We start from the raw sequence: 16,882 nt of genomic DNA on the forward strand, positions 1-16,882 counted from the left end.
GATCTCCTGAACTCGTGATCCACCCGCCTCGGCCTCCCAAAGTGCTGGGATTACAGGCTTGAGCCACCACGCCCGGCCTTGTTTTGTTTTTTGAGACAGAGTTTCGCTCTTGTTGCCCAGGGTGGAGTACAAAGGCGTGATCTGGGCTCGCTGCAACCTCAGCCTACCAGGTTCAAGCAATTCTCCTGTCTCAGCCTCCTGAGTAGCTGGGATTATAGGCATGCCCCACCATGCCTGGCTAATTTTTGGTATTTTTAGTAGACACAGGGTTTCGCCATATTGGCCAAGCTCGTCTCGAACTCCTGACCTCAGGTGATCCGCCTGCCTTGGCCTCCCAAAGTGCTGGGATTACAGGTGTGAACCACCATGCCCGGCCAGGTATTTTTTTTTAATCCTCTCCCTCCTCCTACCTTCCACCCTCAAGTAGGTCCCAGTGTCTGTTGTTCCCCTCTGTGTCTTGTTTTTTAGAGACAGGATCTCGCTCTGTCACACAGACTAGAGTTCAGTGGCATGATCGTAGCTCACTGTAGCCTTGAGCTCCTGGATTCAAGCAATCTTTCTGCCTCAGCCTCCTGAGTAGCTGGGACTACAGGTGTGTGCCACCACATCTGGCTTTTTTTTTTTTTTTTTTTTTGAGACAGGGTCTGGCTCTGTTCCCTAGGCTGAAGTGCAGTGGTGCAATCTCGGCTCACTGCAGCCTCCACCTTCTGGGCTCAAGCGATTTTCCCACCTCAGCCTTCTGAGTAGCTAGGACCACAGGCACACACCACTTTCAGCTAATTTTTATATTTTTTTTTGTAGAGACAGGGTTCCACCATGTCACCCAGGCTGCTCTTGAACTCCTGGCTTAAGTGTTTGGATTACAGGTGTGAACCACTGCGGCCAGCTAATCTTTTGGCTACTATAAACGGTGCTGCCATGAATGTGGGTATACAAGTTATTGTTTGAACATTGTTTTCAACTCTTTTTAGTATTTTGGGGGCATACCCAGGACAAAATTACTGGGTCACTTGGCAATTCTATGTTCAACTCTTTGAGAAACCACCAAGTCTCTAACTCATTTTTATGTTTACAATTTACAAGGCGTCTTGATCACCAGTTAGAAGAAGCTGGACAGCTGCAGCCAAACCCCAGGTTGGACCCAAAGAGGTCTCTTTTTCTTTCATTAATTCATTCCTTTTTTTTTTTTTTTTGAGACAGTCTCACTCTGTCACCCATGCTGGAGTACAGTGGCGTGATCTCAGCTTACTGCAACCTCCACCTCTTGGGTTCAAGCAATTCTCCTGCCTCAGCCTCCCGAGTAGCTGGGACTACAGGCGCCCACCACCATGCCCCACTAATTTTTGTATTTTTAGTAGAGATGAGGTTTCACTACGTTGGCCAGACTGGTCTCGAACTCCTGGCCTCAAGTGACCTGCCCGCCTCAGCCTCCCAAAGTGCTGGGATTACAGGCATGAGCTACTGTGCCTGGCCCTCTTTTTCTTTCTTTCTTCCTTCCTCCTTCTTCTTCTTCCTTCATTTGACTTTCAGGTCAAAGAGGTCTCTTTTTAAAAACTACACTGAGTAGAAGAGCCAGACTCGATGTGAGCCAAGTTTGTTCCAAGGCAAGCTTACACGCAGGACTTTGAACAGCTTTCTCTGCTGCTCTGCATGTCACAACATGAACTGGCTGGGCAGGAATACCTTCCTGCCTCCTAGGCATTCTTGGTTTTCCATTATGTTACACACTTCTGAAAAAAGATGTTAACTACCAACTTACAAGTGTCTCTCCTCTGTCTTTGTTGGAGTTCAGATTAGCACCTGGGGTCAATGCAAAAATAGTGCTTGGGGACAGGTTCTATGCCCCAATCCTAGGAGAGGCGAGTTCTTGCATGCTGAGAGAACAGGGCCTCCCAAACACTAGATGGGATGATGGAGAAATTCTCCATCCAGGGCAGGCTTTTACCATATATCTTGCCTGACAGCACTGCTCAGTGATTCTGACTCTACCAATCCACAGATAGCGGAGGTAAGCCTACTGTACTTACATACCGTATGTTGTCCAACCTCCAGGCTTGCCAGAGCCACAGGAGATAATCCTACTACAGGCATTGTTTACTGCAGCCAATCTACTGAGTTGAGGCTTCTCAGTCATTAACCCAATCCCAGATAGTAACTGATTAGTACCGATTTTAAAACTTAAACCTGTTCAGGAGTTTCTTGGAATGCTGACCTCTTACCTCAGCTCCCTCACACATAGGACGTTTCTGAGCCACAGGAGCCCCAAGCTATGTTGCACTGCCAAAAACAAGGACAGACCAAAGTGGCTTTTTCCACTTGAAACTAAATACTAAGAATGAAGAGGTCGGTTTTAGGGGGTCCCGGTTAAGCAGTCTCTCTGCCAACCCACAGCAGTCCCTTGAGGCTTGTCTCCTGGCCTCCTTTCAGGTGTCCTGGCCTGAATCTGCCAAAAAAGGCTGGGCGCGGTGGCTCAAGCCTGTAATCCCAGCACTTTGGGAGGCCGAGACGGGTGGATCATGAGGTCAGGAGATCGAGACCATCCTGGCGAACACGGTGAAACCCCGTCTCTACTAAGAAATACAAAAAAACTAGCCGGGCGAGGTGGCGGGCGCCTGTAGTCCCAGCTACTTGGGAGGCTGAGGCCGGAGAATGGCGTGAACCCGGGAGGCGGAGCTTGCAGTGAGCTGAGATCCGGCCACTGCACTCCAGCCTGGGTGACAGAGCAAGACTCGTCTCAAAAAAAAAAAAAAAAAAAGAAAGAAAAAAAAAAAAGAAAGAAAAAAAGTCCCTTGACGGGTCATATCCTCTGTAATCTGGCAGGAAAGCTAAAATTTGTGTGCTCCCATTCCTCGTTGTGTTTGTGTATTTGCTTCCTTGTTGGGAAGAGCCTGCATCACAGTGTCCGGTGTGGGGGATTTTCACCATGACCTCACCCTCCTGCTGCCACTCACTAATTCCGGCTCGGCCAAGCGTCCCCGAAGTCACATCACAGCCCAGGTGGAATGCACGAGTGAGCCATTAACAGTCCCTCGTAGCACGTCTCAAGTGAACATCAACTTCAGTTCTTTCCCCTCACAGATGGCCCTGGCAGGGGTCTGAAAATGCCAGAAAGAGCTGGAAGTGGGGGTGGATGACGTCTGGTTACCGTTCTGGGATTTGAAGACCAGAGAAGGTCAAGGGAGTCACCTTAAGAAAACACATCAGGCCAGGGCCCGCTGGCTCTGTCTGGAATCCCCGCACTGTGGGAGGCCAAGGCTAGAGGATTGCTTGAGCTCAGGAGTTCGAGACTAGGCTGGACAACATAGGGGAACACCCCTGTATCTAAAAATAAATACAAAAAATTAGCCGGGTATGATGGCACACGCCTGTAATCCCAGCTCCTCGGGAGGCTGAGGCGGGAGGATGGCTTGAACCTGGGGGGCGGAGGTTGCGTGAGCCGAGATCGCGCCACTGCACTCTAGCCTGGGCGACAGGGTGAGATTCCGTCTCAAAAAATAAAAAATAAAATGAAATAAAGAAAATGCACCAAAGGCCTGCCAGGCTCACGCCAGCTGTTCTGTTCAAATAACTTTCGAGTTCGTGGCCTCGAAATGGGTCGGGTGGGCGGTAACAGCGGGCAGCGGGCGCGCAACGCGGGAGAAACGGCGGCTAAGTGGGAGCCCAAAGAGCCGCGTCCGGGACCTGGTCTCCGGCCTCCAGGCCTCGGACAAGCCCTTCTGCCCACAAGTAGGTTCAGACCATGAAAGGGAAACAGAAAGTTGTGCTCCCTAGCCCGGACCACGTGACCGCGGTTCCTCATCCCTCCCCGTGGGCACCCGAGCGACACATCGAGCGCGTGACTCGCCGCCCTAGGCGGGAGGCGGGGGAGCGGCCACGGCGTGCGCGCGCGCCTCCGGGAGACAGCGGGAGCGCGCACGCTCCGGGGCCACCGCCCCTCCCGGGTCGGGCCCGCCCTCCTTCCCTCCCTCCCCCGCTCTCCTGGCCCGCCCTGCTTGGCCCGCCCTGCGAGTCAGTTCGCTGGTTCCCTCCCTCCCTGGGCGCGCTCGGGCCGCCACCGCGCACCCCGCCCTCGAGCCGCGGTGCCGGAGCCGCTCGCCGCCGGAGGAGGAGGTGGAGGGAGCCGGAGGGGCCCGCCGAGGCGGCGGCGGCGGCGGCAAGATGGCGGACTTCCTGCCGTCGCGGTCCGTGCTGTCCGTGTGCTTCCCCGGCTGCTTGCTGACGAGCGGCGAGGCCGAGCAGCAACGCAAGTCCAAGGAGATCGACAAATGCCTGTCTCGGGAAAAGACTTACGTGAAGCGGCTGGTGAAGATCCTGCTGCTGGGCGCAGGCGAGAGCGGCAAGTCCACCTTCCTAAAGCAGATGCGGATCATCCACGGGCAGGATTTCGACCAGCGCGCGCGCGAGGAGTTCCGCCCCACCATCTACAGCAACGTGATCAAAGGTGCCGGGCCGGGAACGGGGTCCGGGGGTTAGGGGCCAGGGTGCTGGGGCGGCGGCGGGCGCGGGGCCGGGCACCGCCCTCGTCCGCTCTGTCGCTGGCGGAGGACCGGGCCCGGCGGGCGGGCGGGCGGGCTGGCGGGAAGGGGGCGCGCCCCGGGAACCGACCCTGCCCGCCCGGGGTGCCCTCGCCCCCCAGGCAAGAGGATGCTCGGGGTCGCCCTGCTCTCCCCCTTGTCTCCCCGGTGGGCGTCACGGCAATTCCCCCACCCCCCACCGCGTCCTGGTCTCGCCCCCTACGAGAGGGAAGTGGGGCGAGCTGGGTGCTGCCTCGGGGTGTGGGGAGACCTCTTCTGTCCTCCCCGCTGCGGATGAGGCAGGAAAACCCAACAGCAGCCCCAGCCCCTTCACCCCCATCCCCTGCTCGGGCGATGTGGGCCGAACCTCGTTACCCCGCTGGGTGACCCCAGTCACATGGGGTCGCATGCGCTCCCAACTCCCTGTTTCCTTGGCAGTCTCCTAAGCAAGCGAGTTCTGGAACCGTCGCAATAAGGGAACTTTTTGCCCGATACTTCTTGTCAAGAAGGGCGTAGGGTGACAGCCTCCTTTTAAGCAAGGATATGAAACTTGAGAGAGTGTCAGGTTCACCGTACTGGAATCAGAAGAGAATGGACCCGTACAGTTAGTCTGAAAAAGTAGCCTCTGTGCTTTTTCGCCCCAGTGTCACGGTCAGGTAGGATGTTTACGTGTAATTTCTGTGCAACACGTTCCACTCTCCTTTTCGCGAAGTAACTGGGAGCTGGCGGGAAGGGAGTACCACTACTTCTGTTTAGATGAAATGTAGTGGTAAGAAGACTGGCCTAAAAGTCATGTGGATGCTGTACAGATGGAAACAATGAATGAGTGTTGAGTTAGATAATTGGTTCTGCCCTTTATTGACAGTAGTTTTAAAATTAAACTTTGTTCTTAAGTTAAAAACAAGTTGTTTATTTCTGGGCATTCAAAGAAAAAAAGACGGTTTTTGTCATTTGAAAGATAATTAACACTCGTGTTTCCGTGTGTCAGGTGTGTTCTATAGAAAAGACGTTTTGGCAGAATTTAGGTGCAGAGCCTGGTACCTCAGGTGCATCTGGATTTTATTTTATCTGGGGAGCAGTTTAGGAGTTTGCTACAGATTGCAGGTCTTTTTAAGTGGGATTTTTTGGTCAGGAAGTACATAAGGGACTTCTTCATGTCACCCCTGCTCCCCCACCTTCCAGCGTTTGGGTAAAGGAAAAACTGCCTAAAGAGACAGGCACTGTGGAGTAATGAACTAGAGAGAATCACTAGACCACAGCCCGCTGTAGCCCTAGTGCCTCTGCAGTTAAACTATAAAGAACAGTTGTATTTATCCTGCTGTAATGTTTAGCACAAAACTAATTAAGGTCTCTTTCAAGGCTGCAGACTCTGCCTTGACAGTCCTTAATTGAAGGAACCTTTGTAACCTGATGCAGCTGAACTTAAGGAATTATGTTAATGAATAGCATCAGCATGTTAACTGATTGTGAGCCAGGTAAACACCTCTTCTTAATGTACACTGAGTTGTCTAAGTGTGATCTACTTGAGCATTGATTGCGAGATGATGTAAGTGGTCAGGAATGTAGTTTTTCCGAGTTGACATGAAATTTGACAGTAGAACAGTTTTGCAGGCTGGGCGTGGTGGCTCACTCCTGCAATCCCAGCACTTTGGGAGGCCACAGTGGGAGGATGGCTTGAGCCCAGGAGTTCCAGACCAGCTGGGCAACATAGCCAGACCTCGTCTCTATTAAAAAAACAAAAAACAAAAAAAAACCCAAAAACACCAGTTTTTCAGTTATTCACACAGATGACTTCCTAATAGCCAAGTGACTGTTCAGATTGATCAAAGGCAATGAAAGTAGTAAATCAGTGATATGAAAAATGAGTTTGAACTAACCTCTGTGAGCTGGAGTCCGATTTTGTATTATTTTGCAGTTGCTCTTCCTCCGTTTTAGGGAAATTGAAGGCCGTCCTGTGACTTAAACTGGATTGAAACTTAGGCTGGAAGAAGTTTTTAAATTTTGAATGTGTTCCTAGAAGACTCAATGTTGGGTTACGGTGCCGAAGGAACAAACAGAACATGGAGCTATAATATAATAGTTGGTTCTTAGTGTGTCATAAATGAACATCTTTTAGTCTCGTAAAATCTTGGTTGTGTCCGTTTTCTTGTGAGCTTGGACGTTGGTCTGTGCAGCATAAGTTCTTTTTCCTTCTTGAGTTGGGTTCTTTTTTGACTACCTTCTACCTCAGAAGTTATTTTATAAATTGGAACATGTTAAAAATCCTTCAGAAAGAGGAATTGTGCTAATAGTATTTGCTTTTCAAGGCTCTAATTTTAAGACAGTGAGCAACTGTTTTTTTTTTTAACCTCTGAGAAGTTACATTTGTTTTTAATGTTGGTCTTCATTTTTGAAGATTTGTCTGGGATAATTCAGAAGTGTAAGGAAATAATACTGAAATAAAAACTTATGATAATATGTAATGACTCCTCTCCATACTTTTTTTTTTTTCTTCTTTTTAAACAAAGGTATGAGGGTGCTGGTTGATGCTCGAGAGAAGCTTCATATTCCCTGGGGAGATAATTCAAACCAACAACATGGAGATAAGATGATGTCGTTTGATACCCGGGCCCCCATGGCAGCCCAAGGAATGGTGGAAACAAGGGTTTTCTTACAATATCTTCCTGCTATAAGAGCATTATGGGCAGACAGCGGCATACAGAATGCCTATGACCGGCGTCGAGAATTTCAGCTGGTAAGAGATTTGCTCTTTTAAAACGTGTGGTTTTATTTTAACGACGTTTAGTAATACAGGTTGCACATCCCTAATGCGAAAATTCGAAAAGCTCTCAAATCTCAAAGTATTTGAGTTGGAGGAACAGACTGAGAGGCTAAGGGATAGACCTAATGTGTCCTAGTCTGTAATGACTACTTGTAAAAATAGTGCATAAAATTACCTTTAGGCTGCATGTCTTAAGGTATATATGAAACATAAATGAATTTCTAGTTTAGACTTGAGTCCCGCTCCCAACATATCTCATGTGTATGCAGATATTTCAAAAATCTGAAAAAATTACAAATCCAAAACACTTCTGGTCCCAGGCATTCAGATAAGGGATGCTCAACCTGTATCTGATTTTAGCACACCTTTTTCACTGACTTCCATAATATAATGTATCTATCCAAAATTGTAGCCTCAGAAATTTGTTTTTTTGGGGTTTATTTTGACATGGAGTCTCACTGTGTTGCCCAGGCTACAGTGCAGTGGCGTAATGTTGGCTCACTGCAACCTCTGCCTCCAGGGTTCAAGCAACTCTCGTGCCTCAGGCTCCTGTGTAGCTGAGTCTACAGGCATGTGCCACCACACCTGGCTAATTTTTGTCTTTTTAGTAGAGGCGGTTTCACCATGTTAGCCAGGCTGATCTGGAACTCCTGACCTCAAGTGATCCGCCCACTTTGACCTCCTAAATTGCTGGCATTGCGCCAGGCATTTTTCCCCTTTTTCCTTAAAGGAGACTACCCATAAAATACTTTGTAGCTGTTACACAACATTGAAGACAGGTTTGGAAAAAAAGTATCCAGTCCAGGTTAAAAATACAGAATACAGTTGAAACAGATTTTTAATCAAGTGTTTGGTACTTTAACTGTGAATGCTGTGATTGGGTTTTATTTGCCAAAGGCCAGAAAGATTCCAGCAGTGATAGAAATCTAGACTGTATGCCATTTGGAAGTAATTCAGATCTGAAGTGTTTTACTCTAATATGATTAAAATGGAGTCACAGTTAAAAGTAAAACTGCTGGGTGGGTGCGGTGGCTTATGCCTGTAATCCCAGCACTTTGGGAGTCTGAGGCGGGTGGATCACCTGCCTGATGTCAGAAGTTCGAGACTAGCCTGGCCAACATGGGGAAACACCATCTCTACTAAAAAATACAAAAATTAGCCGGGCGTGGTGGCAGGCACCTGTAATCCCAGCTACTCAGGAGGCTGAGGCAGGAGACTCGCTTGAACCCAGGAAGCGGAGGTTGCGGTAAGCCGAGTTTGCTCCACTGCACTCCAGCCTGGGCAACAGAGCAAAACTCCGTCTCCAAAAAAGTAAATAAATAAACTGCTTAGGAAGTTGTTTGATGATGTCACCAACATTAATCCACATTAATGGGTGTGGCTACAAGGTGATGTACAACCAGCCATCCTTGCTGTTATTGTTTGTACTTAGAAGCAGTCTTGCCTTTTAAAAGTTCTAGGAAAGTGTTCCTGATAGCTTTTTATAAAACTGACACCTTAATTTTGACTGTATCTGAATTATAGCTTTTATATCTGTCATTCAACTAGCATTGGATTATTTACCGTCTTGTATAGTTCTCTTCTATCATGTTTGTATCTTGTCTTTTCAAGTAATGTGTTTATTTCTGTCTCGCATTGTTGTTAAAATGAATAGCTGCCAGTATTGCATGTTGAAAATGATGAATTTAACTTGACAAATGACCTCCATCCAATTCCCAGATTTCTGGTTAGTTTTGTCCTTTGATGAATGTTTCTTGCTTTATTTTTGGTAGACTTGCTTGCATGAGTTCTTCCATATACCCCTTCCCATCGCCCATCACCCTACCTCCTGTTTTTCGTTTTTTTTTGTTCTTTTGTGTTTTTTTGAGACAGAGTTTTGCTTTTGTTGCCCAGGCTGGAGTGCAGTGGCTTATTTTTGGTAGAGATAGTGTTTCTCCATGTTGGTCAAGCTGGTCTCAATCTCCTGACCTTAGGTGATCCGCCTGCCTTGCCCTCCCAAAGTGTTGAGATTACAGGTGTGAGCCACTGCGCCTGGCCATCTACCTCCTGTTTTTAAGTGCTGCTTATTCTCCTTTCTTCTTAGTTCATTTTGTCAACAAACCACACGCTTTCAACTCAGTTTTCTCAGGCTCTATTCATCCTTCCAGATCAGAGAAGAAACATTCATCTGTAATAAGCGTACAGTGCATATGGATTAAATGAATAAATGAAGAACTGCATACCTGAAAGTTCTCTGTGGGCAAGTTCCATATTTGCCCTAAGTCCGTTTAATTAAAATTGGGTTTCATGGACAGTTTTTTAATTTGGAAGCTTAGGTCTAACTGTCTCACATCAGGACTGTCATGTCATCATCGTTGAGAAAGCATCCCTAAGTATATCTTTGTGATTAAGAACGAATAGGTAAAACCACTCAGGATGAGGACCTGCTTGTTGTTGACTTGAGCCGCTTGATGCTTAAGGAGCAAAGAAGTCCTCAAAGATGAGGAGAGATAAGTTCCAGAAACACTTTTTTCCATGATGAAAAGTAGGGACAAGAAAAGAGGAACAGAGCAAGATCTAATTTTAAACTTCTGGAGGACAGAGATTCTTTTTTCCTGGGTCTATGCTCAGCATTGTTTTTTGTTTCTTTGCTTTTGTTTCTTAAGAGACAAGGTCTCACTGTTGCCTAGGCTGGAATGCACCGTTGTGATCATAGCTCGCTGTAGACTCAACTCCTGGGCTCAAGTGGTTCTCCAGCTTCATTCTCCCAAGTAGCTCGGACTACTGGTGTGTGCCACCACACCCAGCTAATTTTTTAAAAACTTTTTGTAGAGGTGGGGTCTTGCTATGTTGCCAGTGCTGGTCTTGAACTCCTGACCTCAAGCAGTCCTCCTGCCTTGGCTTCCCAAAATGTTGCGATTACAGGCGTGAGCCACTATGCGTGGCTTCAGCATTGTTAATAGCACCTGACACATATAGATGCTCCATTATTATGTTGACTTAATGGCTCTTAAACTCTTGGATGTGCTGTGGTGCTTGGCATAGTGTCAGGCACTGAGAAGGCACTGGCTTACTTAAAATTTTCCTCAGAGTCATCAATTCCATCTACTTATCTACATGCAGCAGCTCCCCACGTTCTGATTTTTCTACCTCTGTAACATGTCTTGTATTCATTCCCTCCATGTTATTGTCCTGCTTCCTCTTGCTTGGACTCCAAGGCAGTCTTGTTCAAACACAGCATTGCTTTGCTCAGAAAGCTTTGGTGGCTTGCCGTTGCCTCCAAAACAGAGTTCAGCTTCTTTGTGTGAGTCAAGACTCTAGCTAGCTTACCTGTGATTCCAATATATTTCATTAGGCCACTGGACATACTCTGTAATCTCTTGATTCCCACATACCCTAATTTTTTGCTTCTATAGCTGTCGTCATGCGTAGTCCCTCTGCCAGAATTATTCTTTACCCTGTCTGTTATTAGGTCTTGCCCTTCACTTAATGCAGTGATAATCACACTCATTGTGGCCCACGGACCCCATGGACTGGAATGCTTGTTAAAACAAACAAGTAGATGCTCAGACTTCATACCTGAGGATCTGATTCTGGATTCTGGGATGGGACCCAGTGATCTGTATTTTTAGCAAATAGCCATAGGTGATTTGGATGAATTTGCCCCATGCCTCCCTTTCCCCAGGACCAGTGCATTAGGGGCTATGTCTCCTTCTTTGAAACATCTCCAATCTTCCTGGCTAGAATGGAGATCTCTGTGTCCTTTGCTTTCCCTAGCATGCTTACTTCTGTCACTCCTCACGGTACCCATTATGTGTGTTAGAGTTACAACTTTCATGTGTAGCTGTCAGTCATGTAGATGTCCTTTGGTATGCCTTGTTTGTCTTTTTCTCTCCCACTAGCATAGTGCCTGACACTTTTGTTTCCTCATTTTTCAGACATTCTTAATTACAGAGGTCTTCTAAAAAATATCTGTAATCCCAGCTCTTTGGGAGGCTGAGGCAGGCAGATCACTTGAGGTCAGGAGTTGGAAACCAGCCTGACTGACATGTTAAAACCCCATTTCTACCAAAAAAAAAAAAAACAAAAATTAGTCAGGCATGGTGGCATGTACCTGTAGTCCTAGCTACTCAGGAGGCTGAGGCACAAGAATTGCTTGAACTCAGGAGGTGGAGGTTGCAGTGTTGGGGATCATGCTAAGCACTCCAACTTGAGCGTCAGAGTGAGACCCTGCCTCAAAAAAATAAAAATGTAAAAATAAATAATATAATTTAATTCTGCCCTTTTGAGAAATATAGATTATTTCTTTAACCATTTCCTAATTTTCTAGGTAGTGGAAAGTTCTTGTATAATTATAATTTTTATTTGGGGGGGTTTGGAATGTGTTATTGTTATGTTTAGCAACATATTTTTGAATTTTGGTTAGGAAAAGTAAACATCAGAAGAAATAGGAGAGGTTAGCAGATAAAGTAACTAAAATTAAAATTAACCTTTTCATTTCAACTAATGATTTGATTATTAAACTTATTAATGAAAATTAAAAACTGACAGGTTTTAAGGCTCTACATGACTTAACATTTTGCTTAAGATGAACAACTGCCCTTTAATCAATTTTCAGGACAAGGGATAGGGTATTGATAACACAGCTTAGGTTTTTAGCAGACTACTCATTTGTTAGTAATAACTTTGGGTGTAAACATGAATGTTTTTCTTTCTAAGTTCCCAAAGGCAAACATTTCCTTTTTTGGTTAGTTCATTATGGGTCAGCTAAATAGCTTACTGTGGAAAAGAAAAATACAAGATTCACATTCTTGTTATAACTTAAGGTACCTTTCTAGTTATTATAAATCAGCACATTGAGGATAATATATTGTAAGAAGTGGCCTCTTTTAGTACTGAATTAAATATTTAAAATACTCTACTTTGACTGTACGTTCAGTATGCCTGCCACTGCACTTTTGAGTTACCCTGTTTTAGAAAACCTCATGTGACAATAACTAGATAATTTGGTAACTCAGATGAATAAAGAGATGGGAGTCAGGAGTTGGCTGGATGATACAATTGGAGATATGGATGAAAGCTAACAAAATGGCTAGGAGTCATTTCCAACTAATTTTTTTGTTTAATTTGTATTCGCTTATTGAGAAGTATAAGCAACACTGGTTATGTAGGACAGGACAGCGTGTGTGACAGTGGGAGGAACATCCCACAGCTTCCTACTTTCTGTAAACAGTTTAACATTGTCAGCATTAATACAGCTTCCTGTAATGGCCAGTCTGTCTTTGCAATTCCTGAAACCAAACTGTTTTTGCTAATCATGGTACCTTCAGTTAGACTTAATTCTCTTCTTTTTGTGCCTGATGTTATTCTTGAAGCCCATAAGGTAGTGTATTCATTAACACAGAGATTTACTCCCTCAATCTGTGTAACAAGGTAACCATTTAGCTCCATGACTGGCGTGTAAAAAGCTGAGGTCCAACTAAGTATTTTAGAAACTTCAGTTTCAGCTAATTTTTTAAAAAATTTATTTGCACTGCAGCATGTATTTGAAATATAATACAATCAAGAGTCATTTGAAGCTCCTGTAGTCCCAGCTACTGGGGAGGCAGGAGGATTGCTTGAGCTCAAGAATTCAAGTCCAATGTGGGCAACATAGTGAGGGCAGCCCCCGCTTAAAAAAAAAAGAATCAGAGTCATTTATTTATAAATTAACGCAAATTTGGATTTGCTTTAAATAGTAAAGAATTGCTACTTTCAGTTGCAAAATATTATGTTTCTTTTGGATGATTGGTCCATTTTCTCTATAAGTATAGTCAAGCAAGGACTTTGAGTTGCTAAAAACCTATTGGGTATCTTTTGGTTCTAGGGTTAGTGTTAAATACTATCCCATATAAAATAAAGATTATATATAACATTAGAGGTAGTAGAGGTTTTTATCTTACTTTATTAATAGTTTTTAGAGACAGAGTCTCACTAAACAGGCTGAAGTGCAAGTGGTGTGATCATAGTTCCCTGTAACCTTGGAACTCAGGTGTTCCTCCTGTCTCAGCCTCCTGAAGTGCTGGGATTACAGTAGTGAGCCACCTCACCCAGCCAGAGATAGTAAAGATTTTAAAATTGAGTTTAATTTCCTTGTGATGAAATTGATCAGATGTCAGAGTGGTTACATTTTATCCAAATCTTGTAAACCCAGAGCTTTATGTTTATTTACGTTAAACACAAAGGTTTTTTTTTTTCTTTTTAATTTCTTTTTTTTAATTTCCGTCAGTTCCTTTAAGTTTACACTTATAGTTTTAATACAACTTTGTGAGGTGTGTGTGCATGCACACATAGGTGATATCATTTGATGTATTCTATTATGTTGAAATTTTCATGTTTGCATTTTTTTGGGTGAAAACTTGTCAGGCTGTAGGATGTCTGGATTCTTGTAAAGGGGAATTGGAAAATACTTGCTGCTCTCTGTATTACCTTTTATTGCTAAACAAAGCTAGTGGCACAATAATTTATGATTCTCTGAAAATGGTTATTAAACAACTAAGAGGTGGAACAAGTAAATAGTTTTGTTATGAAAAGTAGACTTTAGTTTCAGAACTCTCTGCCTAGAGTATGAACCTAACCCAGGAAAAAGGTTTGTGAGCTTACTTCAAAGAAAAGCATAATGGCCAAAGGACTCCTTGGATTGAATGTTCCCTGCTCATCTTTCACAGATATGCAGCAGCCAACCAAGTTGGGGTATCCAGTCCTGTTAGCCCAAAACAGGTGCCAGTTTCTTTCTTCAGAAAATTAATTCAGGCTGAAAATTGCTTGAGGCCAAGAATTCCAGAACGGCCTGGCCAACATAGCAAGATCCTGTCTCTACAAATAATTTTAAAAATTAGGCAGGCGCAGTGGCACGTGCCTGTAGTCCCACCTACTTGGGAGGCTGAGAGAAGGAGATCGCTTGAGCCCAGGAATTTGAGGTTGCAGTGAGCTATGATTGCACCACTGCACTCCAGCCTGGCCGACAGTGAGATCCTGTCTCAAAAATAAATAAAAATAAAATTCATAGTACTGATAATTATAATAATTGTTTAATATAATAACTGTTTAATGCCTTATGTTTTATAACATTTGCTTTGCACTTTTCAAAGCCTTATCACATTCATGATCATATAGTCCTATATTTAAAAAGGAGACAGAATCCTGAAGTGTCAGGTCCCCCAAAAAAAGAGCAAAACAAGATATACTGTTATGCCCATTTCACAGATTAAAAAATGGAGACTCAGAAAGATTCCTTGAGTTGCTTCAATTCACAGACCTAGTAAATAATAATAGATTAGACACCGCAGTCCCAATCTGCTGACTCCTAGTCCACAGCTCCGGCCACCAAACCATTTTACTGGCACTCAGACATGGCGTCTGTGGAGCATTCTTCTTGTCTTTCATTCCCAACTTCTGACCACCACCCATACATACAAATAATTAACACTTCCCTATTAAGTTCTAGCACATTATTTTAAGTGCATGTAAGGTTTTATTTAAGAGTGTTTGGTGTTACGCTCATAGTCACATAGTTATTTTTATATCCTGAACTTTCCTAATATCCTTGTACCATTTCTTCTTTATTATAGTAATGATATAAGTAATCTTAAGCGATGTTTAATAGTAAATTTACTAACTCTGAATGGTACATTTTATCCTAATCACTATTCAGCTTGGTAAAGGTTCAGTTTGAATCTTTACCTCCTTGAAAACTAACTGTAATAGTGATTCTCAACTGATGTTTCATCAGTGGACCCAGGTGTTTTTTTTTTTGTTTTTTGTTTTTTTTTTCAGACAGAGCCTTGCTGTGTTGCCCAGGCTAGAGTGCAGTGGCATGATCCCAGCTCATTGCATCTTCCAATTCCCAGGTTTAAGCCCTGACCCAGCCTCCCGATTAATTGGGACTACAGATGTGCACCACCACTCCCAGCTAATTTTTGTATTTTTAGTAGAGATGGGGTTTCACCATGTTGGCCAGGCTGGTCTCGAATTCCTGACCTCAGGTGATCTGCATGTCTCAGCCTCCCAAAGTGCTGGGATTACAGGCGTGAGCCACCGTGCCTGTCTGAACACAGTTTTTAATGTATTCTGAAAAATAGAAGTTTAGTGGCAACCAGTTAGCTGAAAGAGATTGCCAACATTTTTCTAGGATAGTGCCATTTGGAAATTAGTGCCTGTCTTATATGTAGTTGGTCAGATTTGAGTTTGTTTTAGAAAAGAGGACACCAGAACTTTTTTTTTCTTTTTTTTTTTGAGATGGAGTCTCACTCTGTTGCCCGCATTGGAGTGCAGTGGCGTGAACTTGACTCACTGAGACCTCCACCTCCCAGGCTCAAGCAATTCTCCTGCCTCAGCCTCCCGAGTAGCTGGGATTACAGGTGTGGGCCACCATGCCTGGCTATTTTTTGTATTTTTAGTAGAGACAGGGTTTCACCATGTTGGCCAGGCTGGTCTCGAACTCCTGACCTCAAGTGATCTGCCCGCCTTAGCCTCCCAAAGTGTTGGGATTACAGGCGTGAGCCACTACGCCCAGCCTATTGTTAACTTTTTGTGAACTCCTTTGAAATGCTTCCCGTGTAATCATGTCACAGTTTTCATACTGCCTATGAGCACTTGAGACTGCAATTTGTCACAGTTTTTTCTTCTTTTTCGTTTTTTTAAGAGATGAGGTTTTGCCAAGTTGCCCAGGCTGGTCTTGAATTCCTGGGTTCAATTAATTCTCCCACCTCGGCCTCCCAAAGTGCTGGGACTACAGGCGTGAGTCACCACCATGCCTGGCTTTTCACAAATTTTTGTTCCAGTTAAAAGTGACCTAATTTTTTTTTTTTTAAGTGTGTATTTCTGGAAATTAGAAGTGATTTTTATTTCCCTGCTTGAAAGTATTTCGTTTTTCCCTAGCTATATACTATTCACCTTTGTCTATATTGTGAACCTGTCTTGTTTGCAAGATGCCTTTTATTCAAAAGAACTTGTTATAGCCACATTAGCAGAGCATAGAATGAGCTGATATGGATCAAGAAAATAGTTTTGTTTTGAAAACTGAACTTTAGTGCACTTGGCCAAAGTACTGATCTGTTGCGTTGATGGTAGCTGTTTATCTTAATCTTCCAAATGTAATCACTCTTCTTTTGGCAAAATGAGTTGAAAGTAGTTTTTCTTTTTCTACTTTTTGACGCAGGGTGTTGCTGTGTTCCCCAGGCCTGTGTGCAGTGGCACAGCCATGGCTTACTGTATGTAGCCTTGACCTCCCCAGCTCAAGCAATCTTCCCACCTCAGTCTCCTGAGTAGTTGAGATTACCAGCACATACTACCACACCCGGCTAGTTTTTTTGTTATTTTCAGAAACAAGGTCACTATGTTGACCAGGGTGGCCTTTCCCCTGGCCTCAAAGGATCCTCCCATCTTGGCCTCCTAAAGTGGGGGGATTTCAGGCGTGAGCCACTGTGCCCAGCCTCAAAAGGATTTTTAAATCCATTCACTGGGTAAACTTTTTCATCCCCATCTACTCTGCAGTAGATCCAAAATACTTCAGTGGAAGTCTTTGTTGATTTTTGTTTGTTTGTTTTTTGTTCTTGTTTTCATTTTTTATCAATCCTGGCCTACAGAT

The 16,882-nt window shown here is 44.4% G+C and overlaps 1 protein-coding gene across 1 annotated transcript in view; it reads left to right on the forward strand.

Annotated features, from left to right (window-relative positions):
- The first annotated feature begins 3,954 nt into the window (after positions 1-3,954).
- Positions 3,955-16,882, forward strand: part of GNA13 (G protein subunit alpha 13) — a 46,826-nt gene continuing 33,898 nt past the window's right edge. Inside the window, exons 1-2 of the mRNA XM_008012068.3 lie at positions 3,955-4,441; positions 7,022-7,248. Of these exons, the coding sequence (XP_008010259.1) occupies positions 4,159-4,441; positions 7,022-7,248 (510 nt within the window). The 5' untranslated portion in view covers positions 3,955-4,158. The remainder of the gene's footprint in view (positions 4,442-7,021; positions 7,249-16,882) is intronic.

This window comes from Chlorocebus sabaeus, chromosome 16 (assembly GCF_047675955.1).
Source record: "Chlorocebus sabaeus isolate Y175 chromosome 16, mChlSab1.0.hap1, whole genome shotgun sequence".
In the NCBI taxonomy this organism is placed as follows: Eukaryota; Metazoa; Chordata; class Mammalia; order Primates; family Cercopithecidae; genus Chlorocebus; species Chlorocebus sabaeus.